The sequence below is a fragment of the Antechinus flavipes genome, chromosome 1 (genome assembly GCF_016432865.1).
Source record: "Antechinus flavipes isolate AdamAnt ecotype Samford, QLD, Australia chromosome 1, AdamAnt_v2, whole genome shotgun sequence".
NCBI lineage: Eukaryota > Metazoa > Chordata > Mammalia > Dasyuromorphia > Dasyuridae > Antechinus > Antechinus flavipes.
Window position 1 is genome coordinate 483,219,621 of NC_067398.1, and position 24,793 is coordinate 483,244,413.

A 24,793-nucleotide genomic window follows, 5' to 3' on the forward strand; every position below is an offset into this window, starting at 1 on the left:
GGACAGAAGCAGCTACACCCAGAGAAAGTACACTGGGAAACGAATATAAACTGCTTGCATTTTTGTTTTTCTTCCCCGGTTATTTATACCTTCTGAATTCAATTCTCCCTGTGCAACAAGAAAACTGTTCGGTTCTGCACACATATATTGTATCTAGGATATACTGCAACCCATTCAACATGTAAAGGACTCTTGCCATCTGGGGGAAGGGGTGGAGGGAGAGAGGGGAAAAATCGGAACAGAAGTGAATGCAAGGGATAATGCTATAAAAAATTACCCTGTCATGCGTTCTATCAATAAAAAGTTATTAAAAATTTAAAAAAAAAAGTAGTTTCCACATTGGAAATTAGTATGGCAGAAACTAGGCAACCATAACAACATATACCAAGATAAGGTCGAAATGAGTTCATGATCTAGACATAAAGAATGAGATTATAAATAAATTGGAAGAGCATAGGATAGTTTACCTCTAAGATCTATGAAGGAGGAAGGAATTTGTGACCAAAGAAGAACCAGAGATTATTATTGATCACAAAATAAATAATTTTGATTATATTAAGTTAAAAAGTTTTTGTACAAACAAAACTAATGCAGACAAGATTAGAAGGAAAGCAATAAACTGGGAAAAGATTTTTACAGTCAAAGGTTCTGATAAAGGCCTCATTTCTAAAATATATAGAGAATTGACTCAAATTTATAAGAATTCAAGCCATTCTCCAATTAATAAATGATTAAAGGATATGAATAGACAATTTTCAGATGAAGAAATTGAAACTATTTCTAGACATAAGAAAAGATGCTCCAAATCACTATTGATCAGAGAAAGGCAAATTAAGACAACTCTGAGATACCACCATACACTACTTAGATTGGCTAAGATGACAGGAAAAGATAATGCAGATTGTTGGAGGAGATGTGGGAAAACTGGGACACTGATACATTATTGGTGAAATTGTGAACAGATTCAACCATTCTGGAGAACAATCTAGAACTATGCTCAAAAAATTATCAAACTGTGCATACCCTTTGATCCAGCAGTGTTTCTACTGGGCTTGTATCCCAAAGAGATACTAATGAAGGGAAAGGGACCTGTATATGCCAAAATGTTTGTAGTAACCCTCTTTGTAGTGGCACAAACTGGAATCTGAGTGGATGCCCATCAATTGGAGAATGGCTGGGTAAATTGTGGTATATGAATGTTAAGGAATATTAGTGTTCTGTAAGAAATAACCAGCAGGATGAATACAGAGAGGCTTGGAGACACTTACATGAACTGATGCTGAGTGAAATGAGCAGAACCAGGAGATCATTATACATGGCAACAACAGGATTATACAATGATCAATTCTGATGGATGTGGATCTCTTCAACACTAAGGTGATTCAAACCAGTTTCATTTGTACAGTGATGAAGAGAATCAGCTACACTCAGAGAACTATGGGAAATGAGTATGGACCATAACATAGCATTTTCACTCTTTCTGTTGTTTGCTTACATTTTGTTTTCTTTCTCATTTTTTTTTCCTTCTTGATCCAATTTTTCTTGTGCAGCAATATAATTATATAACTATGTATCGTATACATATATTAGATTTGACATATATTTTAACATATTGAACATGTATTGGACTACCTGCCATCTAGGGGAGTGGGTAGGGGGAAGAAGGGGTAGTTTTGCAAGGATCAATGTTGAAAAATTACCCATATATATGTTTTGTAAATAAAAAACTTTAATTTAAAAAATAATATATTTTAAATAAAAAAAAAACAGTTTCCACAATTACATATACTAAGATTAATTCAAGCAAAGGATTTGAATATCCTCTCAAGAAATGTAAATGTACTTTAATTCTGAGGATTACAGAAATAGTGATGGTGAATAAAATAAGGACCTTTGACAGTCTGCCCTGACTGACATTCTTCCTGAATTCTTGAGTCTTACTAACTAATCATGATAATGAAAACAATAATAGTTAACATTTATATCATGTTTATTATGTGCTTTGCATTGAACTAAGAACTTTACAGATATCTGACTTGGCCTGGACATCAACCCTTGGAGATAGGTGCTATTATTATCCTTATTTTACAAATGAAAAAAAGTGTTATAATTATCCTTACTTTCAAATGAGGTAAGCACTATTATCATCCTTACTTTACAAATGAGATTTTCTTTAAGTCACTTGCTCAGTACCACATAAATGGTGTGCATTTGAGGCCAGATTTGAACTAAGTTCTCCATGACTCTAGATCAAGTGCTCTATCAACCATACCATGTGGATGAGGTAACTAAGTATTTGAAGGAATAAGAAAATAGTGCAACAAAAAATTTTGAGATCTTAAATTGAAATGTACCTCACATTCTAGTAGCTTTTTTATATAAAAGAAAAATAAGGCACAGGAGGATTAAGTGAATTTCTAAAAGACAAAAGTAGCATTTGAACCTGGGTCATTTAACTTCAGGTAGGGATTCCCTTGAGTTCCATCCTCAGGTGCCAAGGCACAAATATATCTGATGGATATCTTTTCCATAAAATTTCTGTTTCCCCCATCTCCAGAACATAAAAACAGTCTTACCTCTTACTTATCATATTCTCCCCACACCTACCCAAAGATCATTCTATGAGAAAATTGAGAAAGGAAGCTCCCAAAGTTTAAACTCCAGACAGTTTGTAAAGAAGTAATTATTATTGACTTTATAAGGGAAAGAATATTGCCTCATCAGCCAGAGAACATAGATGCAAATTCTACCTCTGACACTGGACCTATGATCTTGAATATAACATCTGTTCCACAGTATATTCAAAGGGCTGAATAAGATGAACTCTGGGACTCTTTCTAGCTCTGAATTCCAAGTCCTAGGATTTTATGTCTCAGTAACCTACCCTGACCATGTGAACTAGTGTAACAACACCAAATTTTAGCCTCTAGTTTTACATGTTTGTTACCAGCAACAGAGATGTCAAGTGTGAGATTAGCAAAATGATGTTTTAAGACCAGTTTGGACCAAACCAAATTGTAAAGAAAAATGTGCAGCACTTAGAATAAATGGGATGTTATCTGCCAAAGTTTTTATGTTGCTTTGACCTGAAAGGTTCAGAATTTTCAAAGAAGATAAACATACAGTTGAGGAAGAGACAGAGATAAAAAGACAGAGTGGGGAAGGGAGAGGGAGGAAGGAGGAGAGAGACACTGAGAGGAAGGGAGAGAGGAAGAGACAGAGAGACAGAGACAGAGAGAGACAGAGAGAGACAGAAAGAGGCAGAATCAGAGACAGAGACAAGGAGACATATAGAGACAGAGAGACTGAAAGACAGAGACAACAGATTGAGACAGAGAGAAAGAGAGGTTCATTTTTTTCTCTAGGAAATTTCATCTAATCAATTTCTCCTTTTTTGGTTCTAAAGGATCTAATAAAATACTTTGTGGAACCGCAAAGAGCATTATATAAATTTCATATCCCGTCCATTTTTTCTCATATATTTCCTTGTTGCTTGATGTAAAAAGAATTGCTGACTTAAATGGGCCAGTAGGCAACTAACTGCAAACCCTTATTGTCCTAAATCTAAAAAGTTCCTTCCCTTTGCTCTGCCCTGTCCCCTTCTCTCCTTCATACTCACAACTCATGAGGAATGGGGAGAATCCCTAGCCACTCACACCTTTCTAAATTTCCTACTACAGCCTAGGATTTGAACTACAGACCAAAAATCAAGAACTAAAAATCCACCCTTCAGAGGAAACTGAGAATTGAGGAGGTTTAGAGACATATTCAAAGTGAAATCACAGGGATGCATTCCAAGTCAGAGTCCTACTATGCCAGAATCATCATCCTTTCCATCTCACCAATGTTCAAACTCAGTCAGATATTAAAGTTTCAAAAGGATAAGAGAGAATTCTTTAATCATTTTAATTTACTACAGTACCAAGGCAAATTTCCAATCTTCTCATTATAAATCCAAAACTAGATAATAAGCCTAATAACACTGATAGATCTAAGAAATAAGATCCCGTTCTTCTTTTGGATAACATTTAGTCTCTGCCATTAGAGCATGAGCTTGGTATAGGAAATACAACTTCCTACACTGGGAATCAAGGAGACCTGGGTCCCTGACAGGCCTCTGGCACTGGTTCCCTCTGGGACTCTGGGCTTATCACTTAGACTCTGAATACCAGATTCTTCATCTGTAAAATGAGGAGTTTGAACTAGATGGCCTCTGAGGTCTTAACAGCTCTGCATCCATAATCCTAGGGCAAGATTAAGCTGGTAAAGTAAGTGCTAAGAGGCTGAAGAAATCAAGGAAAGGTATGTAAGAGTCAGCTGGTCCCATTTCTAATAGTTACCTTTGCACTTGCCCAAGTATGAGTGATCAGAGTCAGGCCCACCAGACACCTGTGAAACCCTCTGCCAGTCACCATTATCCTCTGAGCTTTGAATCATGCCGCAGATATTTTCTAGTTCAAAATCACATGAGTCCATAAAGGTTTTGGAAGAAGCTGAAAAAAGCAAAAATCATTAAATGTCTCTAGTCAAGAGGTAAACTATTTTTAGTTTTTAAAATAATTAAGTTAAAGAAGGCACTGAAGGGAAAGTGGAAACCAGCAAGTCATGGACAGTGAGTTGAGGGTTCTGAGAAGCTCTGATACCAGCCCACATAGACAAAATAGAAAGGAACTCAGCATGTTGGTGTAGCAGCCAGAAGTAGCGATGTTATTAAAGGAAATGTTGAGTCAAGATCTACTTCCTTCTATCTTCCTGAAATTACTGAGCTGGCTGAACAAGAGTCCAGCTTCTTCATCTCTCCTCCCTAGGAATCTGTACATTTCATTGTTCTTCAAAAACCTGTATGAAAAATAAATCCTGATGCCAAATTGACATTTTCAAAGGCAAATGTAAATCCATACCCCAAAAAGGATCACATAAGTTTCCACTCAGGAAAAAGATCTATTTAGAAGAAAAATATAATTGAAACTTCCTTGTAGCCATACAGTATTTAAGGTAGTCAATTCAGTTTAGTGGCTAGAGAGCTAGTTTAGAAATCAGGAATATCTATGGTCAGGTGCTGTTTCTATCATATAGGGCTTGTATTAATCAACCTAGTATTGATTGCTAAAAAGCACCTCCTAAAGGTGTTGTACTAAGCACTGGGAACACAAAGAAAAGGGAAAAAACATAATCCCTGATTTCAAGTGTAATGAGAATTAACCCTAGGCAATATCATTAAGCCTCTCAGTATCCCATGGAAGCATTCTAAGACGCTAATTTATGAAGTAGATTTCAGGCTTTATGTTGATAGGGAGAATTTTCCCCCTAGGAGTGAGTCAATTAAACCTCATTTCAATAATCATGGTCCAATAACAGCTTACCGTTATTTGGTGATTTATATTTTACAGTCTTCTTCACAACAAATCTGTAAGGTCACTGGTAAAAATATTACCTCTATTTTATAGCAGAGGAAACTGAGGCAAATGACTTGTTCAAAAGGGCAGAGTTAATAAATAGCACAGCCAGCCACAACTTGGTTCTTGATTTTCTGGTTTCAAATCCACTGTCCCAGACTGCCTTCCTAAAACACCATGCAGCAATTTCATTCTAATTGTTCTTCCCTCATTTTTTATTATGACTAAATTTTTCCTAATTGCAGGAAACTAGCAGGGTGAATTTCCCCATTCAAAACAGGAAAAAAAAAAAAAAAAACAGTCGCTATTCTCTAGAGAACAGGATACTTACAGCAGTTGTAAATTCGACTCAATTTTTTAATGTCATAATCACTGAGATCTATTCGTTGTCCAATCACATCAAGGAACTTAGATTCCTTTGGTATAATTGTTGGTTCTGTGCCTTTTTGGAAGGCTTGTTTGCTGTAGTGCATCAGAGATGTGTAATCATAAGGAATGTTCAGGGTGTTGATTTGCTTATCATTAAAATAAAGGAAATTGCTCTCTCTGCCTAAAATAAAAATAATATATATGATATAAAATAAAACATAAATATTAACTTTTAAAAGCTTATTATTTATGAACGTTTGGTTATCTTATAGAAAATTGAAGGCAGCTGTGAATAACATTTTCTTACACTGTTCAATTTTGTACATCTGTTTGAATTTATCAGTATAAGATGCTCCCAATGAGGAAATTCTTCCTACTAGTGCAGATCAACAACTTACATCTAATTATGGAATTAGAGAGTTATTTGGGGGCATTAAGAGGTTCAATGACTGTCCTGGGTCATAGAGCTAGTATGTATCAGAGACAGATCTGAAAAACAGGTCTTCCTGACTTATAGACCCATAATAAAATAATCTGGGGTCCTCAAACTACAGGCCGCGGGAAAGATGCTGCAGCTGAGGATGATTATCCCCCTCACCCAGGGCTATGAAGTTTCTTTATTTAAAGGCTCACAAAATCAAGTTTTTGTTTTTACTATAGTCCAGCCCTCCAACAGTCTGAGGGACAGTGAACTGGCCCCCTATTTAAAAAGTCTGAGGACCCCTTGTCTACACTGTCAAGTTACATGGTACTATCTGGACTGATGTTTCAAAAATGTGTGGCATGCACACATATTTCATATGCAATATGACATAAAGGTATTTTGCTTAACTACAAATTCCTCTACCCTTACCTACAGATGCTCTTAAAATCATTTTTTCTTTTCTTTTGGACTTCTGAACCCTCCCAAATTATCTTGGGGTTTATAGGTGAAATTTCTTTTTTAAGGATCATGCTTTAAACCCAAAACTATGTAATTCTCATTGATTGGCCACCATTAGGTCCTAGGCAAGTCCCATTTCTCATTGTTTGGGTCTTTGTTGACTCAGATTGAAAGTAAATAGCAATCATTTCTACCTTGGCCAGAAACCCTGGCAGATTTATTTGTTTTGATTTTTTTTTTTTTTTGAGTAGGTGAAAGAAGATTCTTTGCCTCAATTGCTATCTAGCCTTAAACACTGAATGGGTGCAACTTCTGTCAAACTGAAACCTAATGAAGACCTTAGCTAAAAAGGCCAGGCTTTCCCAAATGTATCCAGCAGGGCCATTTCCAGTTATCTTGATCTATATCTTGCCTCTGGAGAGAAGAGTGAGCCAGATGACCTAGCCCAGCCCTCCCTTACTTAATCCAATTGACTTGCAAATCACAGCATCCCCAATGAAGGACCAAAAATAACAACCTTTTAGGTAAATTGTTGTTTTCATGTTGTCTCTCCCATTAGAATATGAACTCCGTGAGGACAGATACAATATTTTTAAATTTATCTTTGTATTGGTAGTGTTTGATACAAAATAAGTGCTTAACAAAGCTAATTTACCCAATAATGACTGAAAGGAAACATCTCCCTTCTGCTTCTAGTTCCATACTCTCATATAAAAATGAAAACAAGCAAGAAAACCATACCTGGCAAAATGTTGTTCTTCATTATTATAATGTAGTCATTTCGATCTGAACGGGACTGCTCATGCACGAATCCCAAAGCATGTAGTAACTCATGTTGAATTGAACCTATTTTGTCACATTTGGATCCTATGGAAAGTAACTGCTTGCCAACATGACTATTTCCTATTGCAGAAAAGCACCTAAAAAACAAGACAAAAAGTGGTAAGATGACTGACATTATAGCCCAGATTTTTTTCCCAGATCTTTAAGCTTCAATTCAATCATTACTTACAAATTATTCTTCACCCCAACCTTTTATGATGTAGAAAGAATAACAAATAACAGAACTGATCAATTCTAGCTTTATCTCTTCTCCCTACTTCTGTTCATGTACTACCAAAGGAACTGACAAACAGTAAAGTCAGTGAAAGAAAGATGGATAGAAAAAAAAAAGAAACAGAAGCAATGAAGAGTCCCAATAATCCACAATCTAGATTATTAACAGCAAAATAATTGAGAGGTGAAGAGAGAAAGAGAAGGAAATTTAATTAGTGAAAGTTTTCTGAATGCAATTGCTCATAGCAAAATGTGATAGTGTCACAATTGGCACCTATGGAAAATGTCTCTTTGTAAATATGTCTATTTCTTATTGAAGAATAGTAACAACAAACAAGATAAAAAGAATTTAAGATGGCTGACTTCATCGTATTAGGGGATAATTGGCATTAAATTCAAAGGCTACATAACTTCTGGAGATTATGCTAAGAGCCATGATTATTTGGTATGGTTAAACAATGATGCTCAAAAAGGAGTTCACAGATGCATTAGCAATATGACCAGAGGTGAACCAGAGATCAGTGTAACCATTAAAGGGAAAAGAGGAGAGTTCTGACAAGAAAGCCCAAGAGTTGTAGAAAATCCATAGCATAGACCTGGAAAGTAAATTGCAGTGATAGGTATGGGACTTGTAGCTTCCAGACTGGGTCAAACCTAGTGGCCAAATTCAAAAGTTGATACCCTGAGATACCTAAACATGAAGATCGAAGGCTCTGAAGATTAAAGATAAATGAAAACCTAAAATCTGCTATCTGTGATGTGTGTAGTAGTATAGACACACTACCTAGAGGTGGAAGTCAAGACAGGAAAACAGGAGAAACAGACTACAATCAAGCAGGGTGGACTATCCCAACAAAAATAGAACAGGAGATAGAGTTATTTGTGGTCCAGGCCTTGGCCCATTCAGGAATTAAGGCCAGGAAAATGAGTAAATAGATGAAGACATGGATTACTAAAAAAAAAAAAAGTATTATAGATCCAGAAATACCCTCAAATCCACACTACAAGGAGAGAGTAGCTCTATAACAATTGCAAGCAAAGATTCAAAAGAAAAATGAATCTTCCACAATGACCATATAAATATGGAAAAATGAAGAAAGAGATGAAAAATGAGATGAAAGTTTTGGGGGAACAAACTAGAAGAATAAATATGATGAAAGAGAAAGGAATAAATTATACACATAAAACTCCCTAAAAACTAGAATACGTGAAACATTATCAGTGACTCCAGGAAACAACAAAATTAATAGAGCAAAATCAAAAGATTATTAAAAGTAGGAAGAAAATTAAAATTTCTTATTTAAAAACTAAACTGGAAAAAAAGGTCAAAGAGGATAATATTTAAAGCTTGGAAACTTCATTTCAAGACATCATAAATAAAAACTGCCTGGTTTATTGACTGACAAATAAATGATAGATGCAAAGTATAGAAGAGACATAGATTTTTTACATAGATATATTACAGATTTGTGTTAATTGTGTAGTTGTTGGAAGAGTTGATTTTCTTTTTCACTTTTCAATTGGTAAAGGGAGGAAAGGAAAAGAATCATTAGCAATGATGATGTCAAGGAAAAAATAGAAAAGAAAAAATTAAAAAGAGAAGAACCATTAAAATATTTTTAAAGGGCAGAGAGATAAATAATAAGATATATAGAAGGAAGCACAGACAAACTTTCTTGCTTAGGTATTGAATATAAAATTGATAATGATATAAAGTATGGAATTTAATATGTACTTTTTAGAAATGCAAGCAATGTGAAATATTATTTAATGGTTTCATATGAAATTCTATTTTTCTGTTCTATTTTATATATTGAAACACTTGATTTGTTTGGGAGTTTTTTGCGGGGGAGGGATTATGTTAAATTCAGAATACAAAACTATATGTAGAGGTATAATCCAAATAGCAGGGAGAAGTCAGGAGCTCTCCTGAGCTCTCCCAAATTTCCCTCAGAAACAACCTTAAATCAATCTTCTAAAAGAATTTTGGAGCAACAAAATCCACAAAAAGACAAGATGAAACCATTTTTCAACACAAGATAACTTGGAAATATTTCAGAATAGTTCTGTCTTACTTGGGTAAAAGGGGTTTGAACCCAGCACAGACAATGTCCAGGAAAACAAACAGGAGATTCTTATCCATCAGATTAGACAGCCCCACAGTCCTGGCTCCGCAGACCAACAGTAAATCAGGCCAACTGTGAAGCCTCCAGCCCCAGCACAACAAGCAAATGGTCAGCTCCAGTACCCACAGTGCAAGAGGTTATGATTAGACTAGGCTACCCTAGTACAGTGTTCTAGCTGCCATCCCCAGAAGCACTGGCACAGAAAACCAGTGATCAGACCCCTCTCCTTCCCCAAGGGCAAGAAGCTTGGAACAGTGCCCGTGTATCCCAGTAGCAGAACTCAAATTTTAAAAATAAGTTTAAATAAAACAAACAAGAAAAAAAAAAGCCCTGAAGAAAAGCTATTATGGTAACAAGCAAGATCCAAACACAAATTCATGCAAAGCCTCAAAGTAAATATAAAGTGGTCTCAAGTCCAAAACTCTGCTTGGAAGAGCTCAAAAAGGATTTTCAAAATCAAGTAATAGAAGAAATTAGAGTTCTATACGAGAATTATGAAAAGGAGTCAGCAACTTGGAAAAGAAAGCACAGAAGTGAACTGAAGAAAACAACTCCTTAAAAAATAGAATTGGCAAGTGACAACTCATCCAGAAATCCTTCACAACTAGTCTGTTTTCCCCACTTCTGATTTCTTACAATTCTGTGTCACTGTGCCACTTTTATACTCTAATATTATTTGTGTTTGTTCTATAATTTTTAAAATGCTCTATGAGGTCAGTGAACCACACTATCTAAATTTTCTGAGAGACAAGAGTGTTTGCATGTACACACTATACATAGTATAGTGGAAATAGCAGTGGATTTGAAGCCTCTGATTCTAGTTGGGTTATCCTGGGTAAATTCACCTCACTTCTGAGCCTTCTTTCCTCATCTGTAAAACTGAAGTAAAACTTTTAAATACCCATTTAAGGGTTGTTGTAAGGGAAGTGCTTTGTAAATAATAAATCATTTTATAAATGTATGGTTTTTCCATGCTAATATAATGGTTTGCTTGTAGATGTCCCTTGTGTGTTGAAATATGATTAAAATTAACTAAATAATATTTTTTAAAAGTAAAATTGGACAAATGAGAAGGAAGGTACAAAAGCAAATTGAAAAAAATAATTCCTTAAATATGAGAATTGGGCAAATAGAAGCTAATGACTCTATGAGACATCAAGAATCAATCAAAATCAAAAGAAAAAAGAATAGAAGAAAATGCAAATCCTTCTTAGAAAAACAAACTGACCTAAAAAATAAATCCAGGAGACATAATTTAAGAAAGATTGGATTACCTGAAAACCCATGATCAATAAAAGAGTTTGGACAGCATCTTTCAAAAAATTATCAAGGAAAACTGCCCTGATATCCCAGAACCAGAGGGTAAAATAGTCATTGAAATAATACACTGGTTACCTCCTGAAAGAGGGATTCCAAAACAAAAATTCCAAACTGAAACATAGCCAAAATCCAGAAAAAGGAGAAAAATATTGCAAGCAGTCAGAGAGAAATTAATTAAAAGAGACAAGGATAGAAACTATATCTTGCTAAAAGGTACCACAGACAATTGAATAAGATCAATACTAATATATATATATATATATATATGCACTAAGTGGCATAGCATTCAAATTCTTAAAGACAAAGTTAAGTAAACTACAGGAATAAGTGCACAGTAGAATTATATTAGTGGATCTCAACCAACCCTCTCATAACCTAGATAAATCTAGCCACAAAACAAACAAGAAAAAAATTAAGGAAGTGAATAAAATTTTGGAAAAATTAAGTATGATAAACTCTTCCATGAAAACTGAATGTGAATAGAAAGTAATATACCTTTTTTCTTAGTGATATATGGTACCTACATAAAAACTGACCATTTATTACATCATAAAAACCACATATTCAAATGCAAAAAAACCAGAAATATTAAATGCATCATTTTCAGATCGTGATATAATAAAAATTACATGTAATAAAGGGCCATAGGAAGATAGATTAAAAATTAATTGGAAACTAAAGAATCTAATCCTAAAGAATGAATGAGTCAAACAACATATGATAGAAACAGTTGATAATTTCATCCAAGAGAATAAAAATAATTATACAAAGCACTAAAATTTATGGGATGCAGACAAAGCAAATATTATATCTCTAAATGCTTACATAAATAAAATGCAAAAAAGGAGTTCAATGAATTGGGCATGTAATTTTAAAAGTTGGAAAAATAACAAATTAATCATATCCAATTAACCAAATTAACAATTCTGAAAATCAAAGGAGGGATTAATAAATTTGATTTTTTTTCTTTTTTGGTTTGTTTTGGCTTTTTAAAAATTTTTTTCTTCTTTCACAACATGATTATTGTAGAAATATGTTTACATGATTGTACATTTGTAACTTATACCAGATTGCTTGGCATCTTGGGAAGGAGAAATGGGAGGAAGAGAGAAAAAATGGGAACTCAAAATTTTAATAAAAATGAATGCTAAAAACTATCTTTACATATAGTTGGAAAAAGTACTATTTCAAAAAAAGACTACAAGTAGTAAATAAAAAATATTTTAGGAAGCTCCTAGTATAGAATCTTGCATATTAAAGGCAATCAATATTTGTTGAATAAAATGATTAAAGTAACTCTAACAAAGCAAACAGGAACTATGATGTCTAGATTTTAGGAAAACATTTAATGAAATGATATCTTCTGATAAAGACAGGTTTGAACTATATCAAAATACTGTTAAAGTCAGAACAGGTTGAATGGTAAAATGCAAAGAATAGATATTCATGGTTTAGTCTCAATTTGGCAGGATGCTCCAGAAGAGGGACTCTACTGAAGCACCTTGGGGATTGGTCTGTGATGTTTAATACTTTTATCAATAAGTTTCTTGAATACAGATAAATATAGAATGTTCATTAAATTTGTGAATGAAAAAGGAGAAATAATTAACTTACTGTACTAGATGATATTCAGGATTCAAAACAAACCATCAAAATTCTTCCAGAACAAAGCACTGGACTTAATCTGATACGATTAAGTTTAATAGGGATAAATGTGATGTTTTATACTGGAGTTAAAAGAGAAATCAGTTTCACAAGTAAAAATTGGTTTGGGGAGTGGGGGACATGATTATACAGAAGTTTGTCTAAAAAATATTGAGGATTTGAGATACTTCAATATCACTTAGGAGTATGAGATGACTAACAAAAAAGTATATTATATCTTGGATTACATTCAGAAAGACATAGTTTCTGGAGAATCCAGCCAACAAGAATAGTGATATTGAATCTATTTCATATCAGGAAATGATTTAGCATGGAGAAGAAAAGATTCATGCGAGATATGAGAACTGTGTTTACAGAATTGTGGGGTATCATATAAAGGAAAAGTACCCCAGAATGTGAAACTGGAAGCAATGAGGATATGATGCAAAGAAGGAAATTTAAGTTTCTTAGCAGCAAAATTTTTCTAAGAATTAAAGCTTTCCAAGAGTATAAAGTATTGCTCAGTTTCCTGAGATAGTGGTTTGCTCTTCTTTGAAATTCTTCAAGAAGAAACTGAATGTCTAATTAGCAAGTGTATAATTATAAAGATTCTGCTGTGGGTTGTATTAGGAAGCTGCAGAAGTCCCTTCTAACTCTCAAATATTATTTTGAAAATATAATTTTCAAATTTCAAATTGTATAAAGAAAAAGCATCTCAAGACTTGAGGAGATACTATACAAAGACAGGGAGACTGGACATAGAATACTACACTGAAGGAAGGGCAATCAGACCAGTTTGGTCAGAATATCATATTCTGAATTGGGATAATAAGTAATAAACCTGGAAAGATAGATAGTAATATAAAGAAGTAGAAAAATATATACATCTCCAAATGTGGCTATCAGATAGACAACTTTATTGAGTTGGAAGAAGGAGAGGGGGGAGGGAGGGAAGAAAGGAAGCAGGGAGGGAGGGAAGAGAGGAGAGAGGGAAGAAAGAAGGGAGGGAAGGGAAGAAAGGAGGGAGAAGGAAGGAAGGAAGGAAAGAAGGAAGGAAAGAAAGAGGGAGAGAAAGAAGAGAAGGAAAGAGGGAGGAAGGAGGAAGGATGGGAGTTGATACTACAGATGTTTGGAGCTGAAACTATTGGATATGCACATATAATAATCCTCGAGTCATTTTTATTTTTTTCCCAAATTATTTTCCCAAATGATCTATTGCCTGTCTCCCTGAACTGTTTTCCATGCACAAGTCAAACATTTGAACTACATAAAGATCGGGGCCTGATCAATGGCTTTGATTTACAGCATCCTAGAGGACTTCTGTTTTCAGGAAATTCTTATAATGTCAGATCTTTCTCTTACCCGTTTCCTTTGTACACTGAAATATATTCCTCTTCTCCTTCCCACGGTTTGAAATCAATGCAGGTTTTTAAACGGTAACGTTCAAATGCTCTCAGGATAACTCCTTTAGCATTCATTTCTGAAGAAAAGAGGAAAAAAAAATAGGTAATAGTACCTATTAAGTGCCAATAGGATCCTGGTTTTAGAGCTGGACTTTCCTCCACTCTATGCTAAACTCTGTCTCTCAAGAGCCACCAATGGCCAAATCCAAAGGTCCTTTGTCCACTTTAAGCACCACTTTAAACTCTGCAGCTTCTGCCACTATAAATGGCTCTTCCTTCTTTACACTTTCTATTTCTTTAGCTTCAGAGATACCAAGCGCTCTTAGTTCTCCTCCTACCTCTTTAACCTCTCTCCTTCTCTACTTGGTCCTTACCCTCATCCTAATCCTTTAACATGAGTATTCCTCAGGCCTCTTCCCTTCTTCAGCAGACCCATTTAGTTCCATGACTTCAGCTTCTGTCTCCTCATCATGAGATCTAGCTTGTATATTGTGCTTACTTTGTGCCGGGCACCGTACTAGGCATTTTCACTATTATTTCATCTGATTGCTAATTGCAACTGAGGAAAATGAAGAAAAAGAGAATAAGTAATTTGCCCAAGATCATATAACTTGGCCTGAGGCCAAATTTGGATTTAAATCTTCCTTATTCTAGGCCCATCTCTCTATTTCCTGAGACAACTAATTGTACTATACATGTCTTTAATCCAAATTCCTCCTCTAAATTTAAGACTCATTATCTCATTTTGTAAACTGGATGTTATCCTTGATTCTTCCTATTCCTCTGTCTCTCAGTTCTAATCACTCTGAAAAGTAATGGTCATCTTGATACTTTTTAATTTTAATAATAATAAATGCAAAGAAAGTGCCAAGTTGCATTGACAAAGGGAACTTTATCATCTAGAAATTCTCTATGCTAAGGAAATCATACTTCCAGTCCTTATCCCTATCTTTGTGCTGTCAATTCCACTTCCAAAACATGTCTCAAATCTTTTCTCTACTCTATTACCTTCCCAGAAAGGGAAAAGAAAAAACCATAAGCATTTATTTACGTGTGTCAGCCACTATGCTAAATACTTTAAAAGTATTTTTCAGTTGATCCTCACAACAATTCTGGGAGGAAGGACTATTATTATCTCTATTTTACAGATGAATATTGTTTTGTTTAGAATTTTATTAAGCCCAGTTTGCCTCAGTTTCCTTATCTTTAAAACTAGAAATGATAACAGAAGCTGTTATTGTTATGAGAATGAAAGGGAACTAAGCACTTTGTCGATTCTAGCTTTACTATTTTTTTATTTTTATCAAAATGAAAAAGTATAAAGGTGACTGATCTGAATGATTGCAGACATGCTGAGAAAAAGACCTGAATATTGAAGCCTTTCAATGTTAAATTCTCATCTCCAGCCTACAGAAAATGTCAAATTTTCTGTCATTTCTGTCATTTAGTCAAATGCCTTTTCATGGCTTAGAAGTGGCCCTGAGTTTTTGAAAGTTGGAACAATGGAACAATGTGAATAATGGTTTGTTCAAACAAATTAGAAAACATTTTAATACAGTCCTAGAAACAAAATGTGTTTTCTATAGACCAGTCTGGCTGAAAAAAGAGGGGCTCATCACTACCAAGCTAGTAAGTAGACATGGCACTTTATATACAAAGAAAAATACAAAGCAACTCTTTGTCCTAGACCAAATCCTTTCACTTTCTCCATTGGTGGTGATGCAAGTGAGAAAAAAAAAAAAAAAAAGGCAGAGGCTGAAAATAATTACAGCTTTAAGTTAGTCTACAAACTATTTAGCTTTTGGTAATCCAAATAGAAGACTTTGTCCATGATCAGTGAATAGATAGATTATTAGAAGAACTGAATCACTATGAATCAAACTAGAAAATGTAAATAAGTCTCAGGTAAATAAAATTCTCCTTAAAAAGATTCTCCTTTAAAAATCCAGAAGTTAATTAGCAATTGATATCTTTGTTAAGCAGAAAGACTTGGTAAACAAGGATAACACCATTTTAAAATATAAATTCATGTACAAAACTTTACAGAGCCAAATAGCATAAAATAACACAGTGAAAAGCAGTGGAAGGAAAACAAGCCCAAAAAAAGCTTGCCATGAAACTTAACTAAACCCAAGATTAATTAGGAAGTAGGACAGGGTAAAAATTTGACAATATTTCGATAGTGTTGCACTCTTCATCAACAATGGACCCTAACATTTCAGCCCCCAATGAATTAGTACTCAAGAAAATTAAACCATAAAGAGTGGTTGCACCAGACTAAATCTATACAGAAGAAATTCATGCTGAAGACAACGTTTTAAAAGCACTAAGGAACTGATTTTCAATGTTTCTCAGATGAGAGAAAATACAAAAATAAAAATGGAAAAAAATTGACAGTATTACTGCCTTCCCCAAAAAGCAAACTACTAACTACTAATACTTTCTAATCTTTATTAAATATTTATGAAAGCTATTTCCCTTGATTTATGAAAAGCTATGCTTCTTGGTGATATCTTTATTAGAAATATATGAAATGGGAACTGGCAATCTTTCATAGATCATATCCTATAGTGAACCACACCTCTACACTCTTAAAATATATGGAAAGATATAGAAATTACAAAAAAAATTGCTTTGTCTATTAACAAAAATATACCAAAACTTGGTAATGAAAAAACATGACCTTATAAATTCTCTTCTAACAAAGTAACCTCTTATTCAAAAATTAAGATGATAACTACAAAGTTCTATGATTTGTGAAATGAGATTCATAGCTATTGCAAAAATATGAATGATCAAATCTATTCAAGAAAATCCAAATAAAAAAGAATTGTGCTGAGGAAAGGCTGAACAAGTAGTAGTATATTAATGAAATGGAATATTATTGTGTTGTAAGAAATGATGAGCAAGAGGATTTCAAAAAAACTTGGTGAGACTTATATAAACTGATGCTGAGTATATGGTGAACATTGTACAGTAGCAGCAACACTGTACGATCAACTATGATAGAATTAATTCTTCTAATGCTATAGGACAATTTCAAAAGATTTATGATGAAAAATGCTATCCACACCCAAAAAAGAAATTACAAAATCTAAATGCAGGTTGAAATACACTATTTTCTTTTGTTTGTTTGTTTTTTAATCTTTCTTGTGGCTTTTTTCTTTTTTTTCTTCTTTCACTACATGACTAATTGTAAAAATATGATTAATATGATTGTATATGTTAAACTTAAATCAGATTGTTTGCTGTCTTGGGGAGAGAAAACAGAGAGGGAAAAAATTTGCAAAATGATGAAAACTATCTTTACATGTAATTGGTAAAAAAAAAAAATTTATTAATTGGGGAGGGAAAAAATGAAATTGGACTAGCAGCCCACCAAAAAAAGGAAAGATCTTTATTTGGAACTAAAGAAAAAAAGGATGACAGACTAGACTGGGTTTAAAAGATCATACAAGGAGAATTGCACTTGTTTAACAAATATTGGATGATCTGCTATCTAAGAGAGGGGGTTGAGAGAAGGGAGGGAGAAAAAATTCGGAACACAAAATTTTGCAAGGGTGACTGTTGAAAATAAAAAGCTAAAAAAATTAAATAAAATACTTTTAATCCCTCCAAAAAAAATCATACAGCACTATCAATTATCCTAACTTTCTCCTTGATATTCCTTGAATATTAACTTAGTGAGTGCCACAATTTAAAATTACATTTTGGTGATAATCATGGAATATCATAGTCTTTAAAAAATAAAAATTGTTAATTACATAAATTTCAATGAAGAGATAAAGAATGTGTGTAGGCTGCAATATACTACCAATAATGACTTATGACCAAAATTTTGCTTAAAATAAAGATTGCTTAAGCAAAAGCAGAATAACAGATGAACAACTCAAGGATTGCACTTGTATCCATACAATGTCAGGAGAACTAGAGAAAAATGTCTACTTTCCACATGTAACACTAAATGGGAAGCAATGAATAAGAATCCCATAGAATGAGAGGATATAAATAAATTTGTATTCATTCCCATCAGTGAGTTCATGGAATCCAAATTGTGATATTTCAATCAATAACAATATAAAAATATCATGCCTGGATTGATCAAACATCAACAAAAATTTCCAAGCCAAATAAATGGTTTATTCCATAGTTCTCTTCCTATTAATTTCTCTAATATCCACCATTTATGTAATATATAATTATACTTTCAAATACAAATGTTTTCAAAAATAGAACATTTTATCCTTTAAAAACCTAGTATCTTAATATAGGGGCAGATATTAGCTACTTAGCAACAATACTTATTAAGCTCCTACTGTATGCAACACACTCTTTGAGGCTCAAGCAGATACAAAATTTGGATAAACCTTAGTTTAGAGACTTTAGAACTAGGAAGGACTTTGACAATTGTAGTTTCCTTTTATAAAATCAAACAATAGAAACAGATCTATCCTTTTTAAAAATGTTTGCCTCCATTTCTCTTTTCAGCCCACCTCCATTCTTAGATCAAAGCAAAAATAAGTCTTTCTGTCTTCAGCTAAAGGGGCTTTGAACTCAACAGCTCCTATAACCTATAGCTTGAAGTCCAAACAAGGCCAGAGTCTGGGGCTAGAGGGTAAAGGGACAAGAATGCTCTCCGAAATGATATACCTACCCAGATTATCTTGAAGGACATAAGGGATGACATGAGGCCATCTTTGGTTATCATTCCTAATGGCATTTCTGTCTGTCTGAAAAGGAAAATAAATATAGAGTGTGTTTATCCCATGGTCAGTCCTCTACTTGGAGAAGGATAGGCTTTTGACCCAAGAGAGAAGGCAATTTAGGGATCTCTTGACCAGCAGGAAAAACAAGTCATTTGTACCCATATGAACATAATTTTTCAGCAATTCTCTAAGAGGTCAGGAGGAGAATAATGCTGATTTTTGATAGGATAGTTATGAAGAGGCATGCAAAGCTTATGTATAGCAATAATTATCAGAGAAATCCAATCACCATTGGCAGAAAAGCTGTAATGAAAGGTCTGCACATAATTTAGCTAAACAATTATGTGCAAGGAGAAAATTATAGCAAAAGCTCATTAATTAGAGCTGTCCTTTTTCAGAATTCATGGTAATTCAGACATATGCTAGGTTAAAAGTCTACCACTGGGAAAATAGAGCTTACTTTAAAAACTTGTTTAAAAGGGAGAGTTGTGTTTACAGTAAAGTAAATAAACTATTTTTAAACACTCTTAAACCCTTATTTTAGTTATACCTTATTTTTCATAAAACAATGTGCCAATTGCTAATGAATGTTATTCAGGCCTGTTTATCAGATGGGTCTGGTAGTATCTCTATGAAATAACATTTTTATTAGATTCAATTAGCTTATTGTAGATCCTAAACTCCTTAAAGATAGAGATTTTCTTTTTTTCTTTTTCTTTTTTATCTCATCAATTCCTAATGCCTATAACATATTAGGACTTAATAAATGATGGTTGGTTGACAAATTGATTGCTGTAAATTAATAAAATATGCCCTTTTAAAGTATTTTTAGATTTTAAAATCAACTAATTTGAACTGACCTTTCTTCTATTCATTTCAATTAGTAGGGTTCTATCATATAATTAAAACTTTCTAGTTTGATAATCTGACATAAATATAGAAATTATATTGATCGAGAATTTTGATCCTAGGAAAGTGAGAAAATGTATCTCTTTCTCCCTTCCTTCTAAGTTTGGAAGACACCATATATTGTCAGACTCAGGATACATTGATATGTTAATCATGCTTGCTGAATTCCCTCCCTCTTTTTTTTTTATTCTTTATTACAACAGTAATCATTCAATTAATAAGCATTTATTAAGTGCCAACTCTGTAACAGAAACTGTACTAAGCAATGAGGATAGAAAAAAGGCAAAAGATACTCTGTTCTCAAGGGCAGACAATCTACTGGGGGAGACAACATGCAAACAAGAAAACACATAAAGAGAAAGAAACAGTGTGACACAGAAACTCAGAGGCAAAGAGATACAGAGACACAGAGATACATATATATGCATATAAGTATAAAGCAAGTGATATAACATGATAAATAGGAAATAGTTAAAAGAAATACTTCCTGTAGAAATTTTTAGTTGAGACTTTAAAAAAGTCATCCAGGTATATAGTTAAAGTGGAAGAGGTAGAGTGTTCCCAGCAAGTGGGATAACTGGAGAAAATGTCTACAATTAAGAGATGGAATATCTTGTTCTTGAAACAGGAAGAGAACCAGCATCACTGAATCAAAGAATGTATGTGAGGAGTAAGGTATGAAAAGACTGGAAACGTAGGAGGGGAGAAGGTTATGAAGAGCTTTGAATGACAACCAGAACATATTATATTTAATCCTAGAAGTAATATAATAGGAAACCATTGGAATTTATTGAGTAGGAGGATGACATGAATGGATTGAATTTTAGGAAAATCATATTAGTGATTAAATGGAGATTGGCTTGGGATCGGGAGAGACTTGAGGAAGAAGACTTATCTGCAGACTACTGCAATAATCCAAGCATGAGATGATGTGGTCCTGAACTACAATGATAAGAATGGCTGAGGAGAGAAAAGAATGTATTTGAGAGATGTTGCAAAGCTGATTGGCAGAACATAGCAATAGCCTGTACATGGGGTGCAAGGGAGCAGGGTGAAAAATTGTGAAGAATCCAGGATGGTGCCTAGATTGTAAATTTAAAGGACTGGAAGGAAGATATTGCCCTCTACAGGAATAGCTAAGATAGGAAGGGGGAAAGGAGGAAAGATGATGGAGTTTTCTTAGGAATAGATTAAATTTCAGATGTTTTATTAGACAAGTTAAAGATATATGAAAGGCAACTAGGGATGTGAAAGTGGAAGTCAGCAAAAACACTGGAGTAAGTTTGAAATATATATATATATATATATATGTATATATATATATATATATATATATGAAGTTGGCAAATAAATTCTTTAACGCTGATGAGATCATCAAGTAATGTAGTTTAGAGGAAGAAAAGAAAAGAGCCCAGGTTAGAACCCTGAGGGACACTTACAGTTAAAAGGCAGATGCCAGAGGAGAATCCAGTAAAGGAAAGAGAAAGAAGGCAGGTGGAAAACCAGGAGAGAGGTTTTAAAAAAGGCAATAAATTCTTATTGGATATGGAAATTTCAGAATTCTTGAATGTGAGGTGAAAGATTTTAGGACTGATGGCAAGATCAAGAAGATGAACATCTTTGTGTACAACTCAGGTAAAGTTAGAGGGAGTAGCTCATGGGAAGTGAGTAGTTACAGGAAATGAGTGATTGAAACATTTTAGGGAGAATCAATAGGTATGTTATATTCTTCTAGTATGAGCAAAGGAATTGAAAACTAGAGAAAATTTCTAAGCTAGGTATCAACTCATTGAGAAAGAAAGAAAGTGACCAGATGACTTTATGCCAGGATTTTTTTTTGGCTGGTAAATAAAAATATCACAAACCTCAAAGGAAGAGAGATTACTGGGTAATGGAGGAAAAGGAAGAATATGGAAATGGTAGCGGGGAGAAGGAGTATTCCACCTCCTCACCTCGACCAGTGAGCCAAGGAAAATGAGTGAAAGTGCAGTCAGTACTAGAAAGGGTAATGAGAGAGGCAGTGTCATCAAGGGAAAGCCAACTTTCAGTAAGACATAGCAGTTGGGAAGAATAGAAAAATAGAATTAAGATGATGAAAAGTTTGAACTTTCTACACAGATATTCCAGAGAGCACAGTGGAAGGACTGGGGGGAGTTAGGCTGAAACTTTGGGGTAGGAGAGTTGAGGGGGTATGGAAAAGAGGATTCCCTATGGTAGAAGGTTTGGAGTGAGGTTTAGATGATGATCTAGAGGAATTAAGAGACACTGCAATGTGAAAGGTATTATCAAGTATGAGGATGTTTATCATTAAGGAAAGAGTGCTATTCCTCTACCCCCAAAGAACAGGCTTGGCTGGAAATGGGAAGCCTAAAGTTGAAGAGAAGATTGCTTTTCTTTGCAATGGAGGTTCTCCAAATTCCAGTTGGAAGACTGGGCTGGCAGCAAGAGATGGTTGTGCAGGTACAGATAAAAGTGGCTGCATTGAAGCTGATGAAAGATTCCTACCCTAGCTATATGCCACAATTCTTCTAGGAACATGTTGCATTGAGCAAGAGACAAAAGGTTCAGAGTGCAAGTGCATCTGCATTCTGAGATGGTTAGACAGAAAGGGAAAGGGGAAAGTTATATATATATATATATGTGTGTGTGTGTGTATATATATATATATATATATGTATATATATATTCTAGTTTTGCATTGCTTTCATTCATATATGTAAATGAAAGCAATGCAAAACTAGAAGTTATCAATAAAAAATTTTAAACCTAACAAGTTTGGATCAATATATTCTGACTACATATGAATAGTGATGATGGCCTTGGAACTAATTTACAGTAAATCACAGTAAAAGAAAGATTATGATATTAATATGAATCAAATTATTTTTCCAACACAATTTGTTGATGAGGTTTTGTATAAATGCATTGATAAATGATTTCCATTGATTCTGTGCCATCTCCAATGGTTAGGACTAACACGCCCTCACATTGGTAAATGAGCTTCAGAAAAGTAGTATTTTAGCTTGCTCTGATCAAAAAAAGCATTGATATCACTGCAGGCTGCCAACTCACCCCACCAAGGTCAATGTCTCCCTCAAAAAGGTTTAGTCCCGAAGCTAAATGGCAATACCAGATCTGTCATTAATAATTGAGTAAAAGTCCATACCTGCATGTGGGATTTTCAGAAGAAAGGAATCTACTAACCATCATTGATGTCAAATATATCCTCATCCTTGCCACCATCAACATCTATTATTAAAAGAAGTAAAAAGAGGAGAGTAAAAGTTAATTTAACATAGAGGCAAAAAAAATCTTTAGGCCATTTTGAAACTGTAATTTATCATGGTAAATTCACTCTATTTTCTTATTTCCCTTAAGAATTGACCAACTTTAAGAATAAATGAATACAGTTCATAACAAACAGTTCCTTCTGTGCAAGAGGAAAATCAGATGGGGAAGAAACTCCATTGATACAGATAGGCTGCACTGAATTGGAAACAAATTGGAATCAAAGGCTGCAGGCTGATATTGTTAGTCTCAATTTGTTTATATGTGGCAACTTCAATATAGAATGAAGCTTTTAGTAAATGGCACAGATCAAGGCTTTTAGGTTAAGCCTAAATTCCTTCTAAATTTCTAGGGAATAGACACAATGATTTTTTCATATGATTCTCTATGAGTACAAGTGAGTAATTAGTGGAATATTATATTGGATTCATCTACTATGACAGACTTATTTAAGCCTGAATTTTTTTCTGGAGCACTCAGGTCGGAGTTAAATAATAACTCATTCAACTCACATACTCACTAGATAAATATAGGAAAATCTACCATCATGATATATAAGGATTTTAAGTGAGTTCAGCACTTAAATATTCAGGAGGAATAATGATGGTTGTAATGCATGGATTATTTTCTTAGTCATCTAATAAAATTAAGTCGAGTTCCCTCAATTCAGCTTATACTTAGGAATTGCATCATGGTCTGAATGTGACCATGGGTTCTCAAAGGTTCTGTTTACAAGCCCAGCAGTGTGAAGGCCAGGGACTAGCCTAGATAAGTTTGGAGTTTCTCAACAGGGAATTGGTCACCAGATGATGAATTGTGGGTATCATATTCACTAATGAAGCTATTCACTTAGTTGTAAAGATGTTATAGATAGAGAGATGATAGATAGATAGAATAGGTACTGTGAAAGAATAATAGCTAGCAATTTATAGCACATTAGTATTTCCAATGCATTAAATCATTGTTCTCATTTCAACTTTACTACCACCCTGTAAGATAGGTGTTATTAACCCTATTTTATAGAGATATTAGTATTATTTAGAAATATTAGTATTCATTAATTTAGAAAAGGTTTTGCCCAGGTTCACACAGGTAGGAAGTATCTGAAACAGAATTCAGGTCTTCTTGAGAAAACTCCGCGTTTTTTGGCACTAATTTCTACCAATTGTACCAAGAAGTTTCCCTACCCATAGATGAAATCAATGGATCACTGAAAATACTGAAAAGAATATAAATCATCAGACATGACTCACCAAAGTTTTCTAGAGTTGGCTGAGAAACAAAAAAGAGAAGAAAACACATTATCATGACAGACAAGATTTATCAGTACTTCTCTTGGTTTTACTGTCCTATAAAGTAATAAAAGCATTTATTTGCTACCTCACTAATAATGATTCTTTGCCCTCAGGTATTAACTTTCATGATATTTGAAAATCTAAACTGAGTTTTTACTTGAATGATTTTGTCATCAAACAAACAAACAAACAAATAAAAAACCCATGGGGCACATTAATACACCATTAGTGAAGCTCTAATTTGAGCCAGTCAATTTGGAGTAATATGAAAAAGTTATGAAAATGTCCATATCCTGTGAACCAGAAATCCCACTACTAGGCTTATAACCCAAGGAGATAAATGAAAAAAAGAAAGGCCCCTATATATACACATCAAAATATTTATATCTGAACTTTTT

General features: G+C 34.0%; 1 protein-coding gene across 1 annotated transcript in view; it reads right to left on the bottom strand.

The window, feature by feature from the left end:
• LOC127546811 (meprin A subunit beta-like) overlaps positions 1–24,793 on the bottom strand; it is a 50,355-nt gene that overhangs the window by 19,942 nt on the left and 5,620 nt on the right. The window contains exons 2-9 of the mRNA XM_051973754.1: positions 24,354–24,372; positions 23,017–23,061; positions 22,885–22,928; positions 18,852–18,927; positions 14,157–14,274; positions 7,390–7,568; positions 5,728–5,946; positions 4,341–4,493 (exon numbers count right to left, since the gene is read on the bottom strand). Of these exons, the coding sequence (XP_051829714.1) occupies positions 4,341–4,493; positions 5,728–5,946; positions 7,390–7,568; positions 14,157–14,274; positions 18,852–18,927; positions 22,885–22,928; positions 23,017–23,061; positions 24,354–24,372 (853 nt within the window). The remainder of the gene's footprint in view (positions 1–4,340; positions 4,494–5,727; positions 5,947–7,389; positions 7,569–14,156; positions 14,275–18,851; positions 18,928–22,884; positions 22,929–23,016; positions 23,062–24,353; positions 24,373–24,793) is intronic.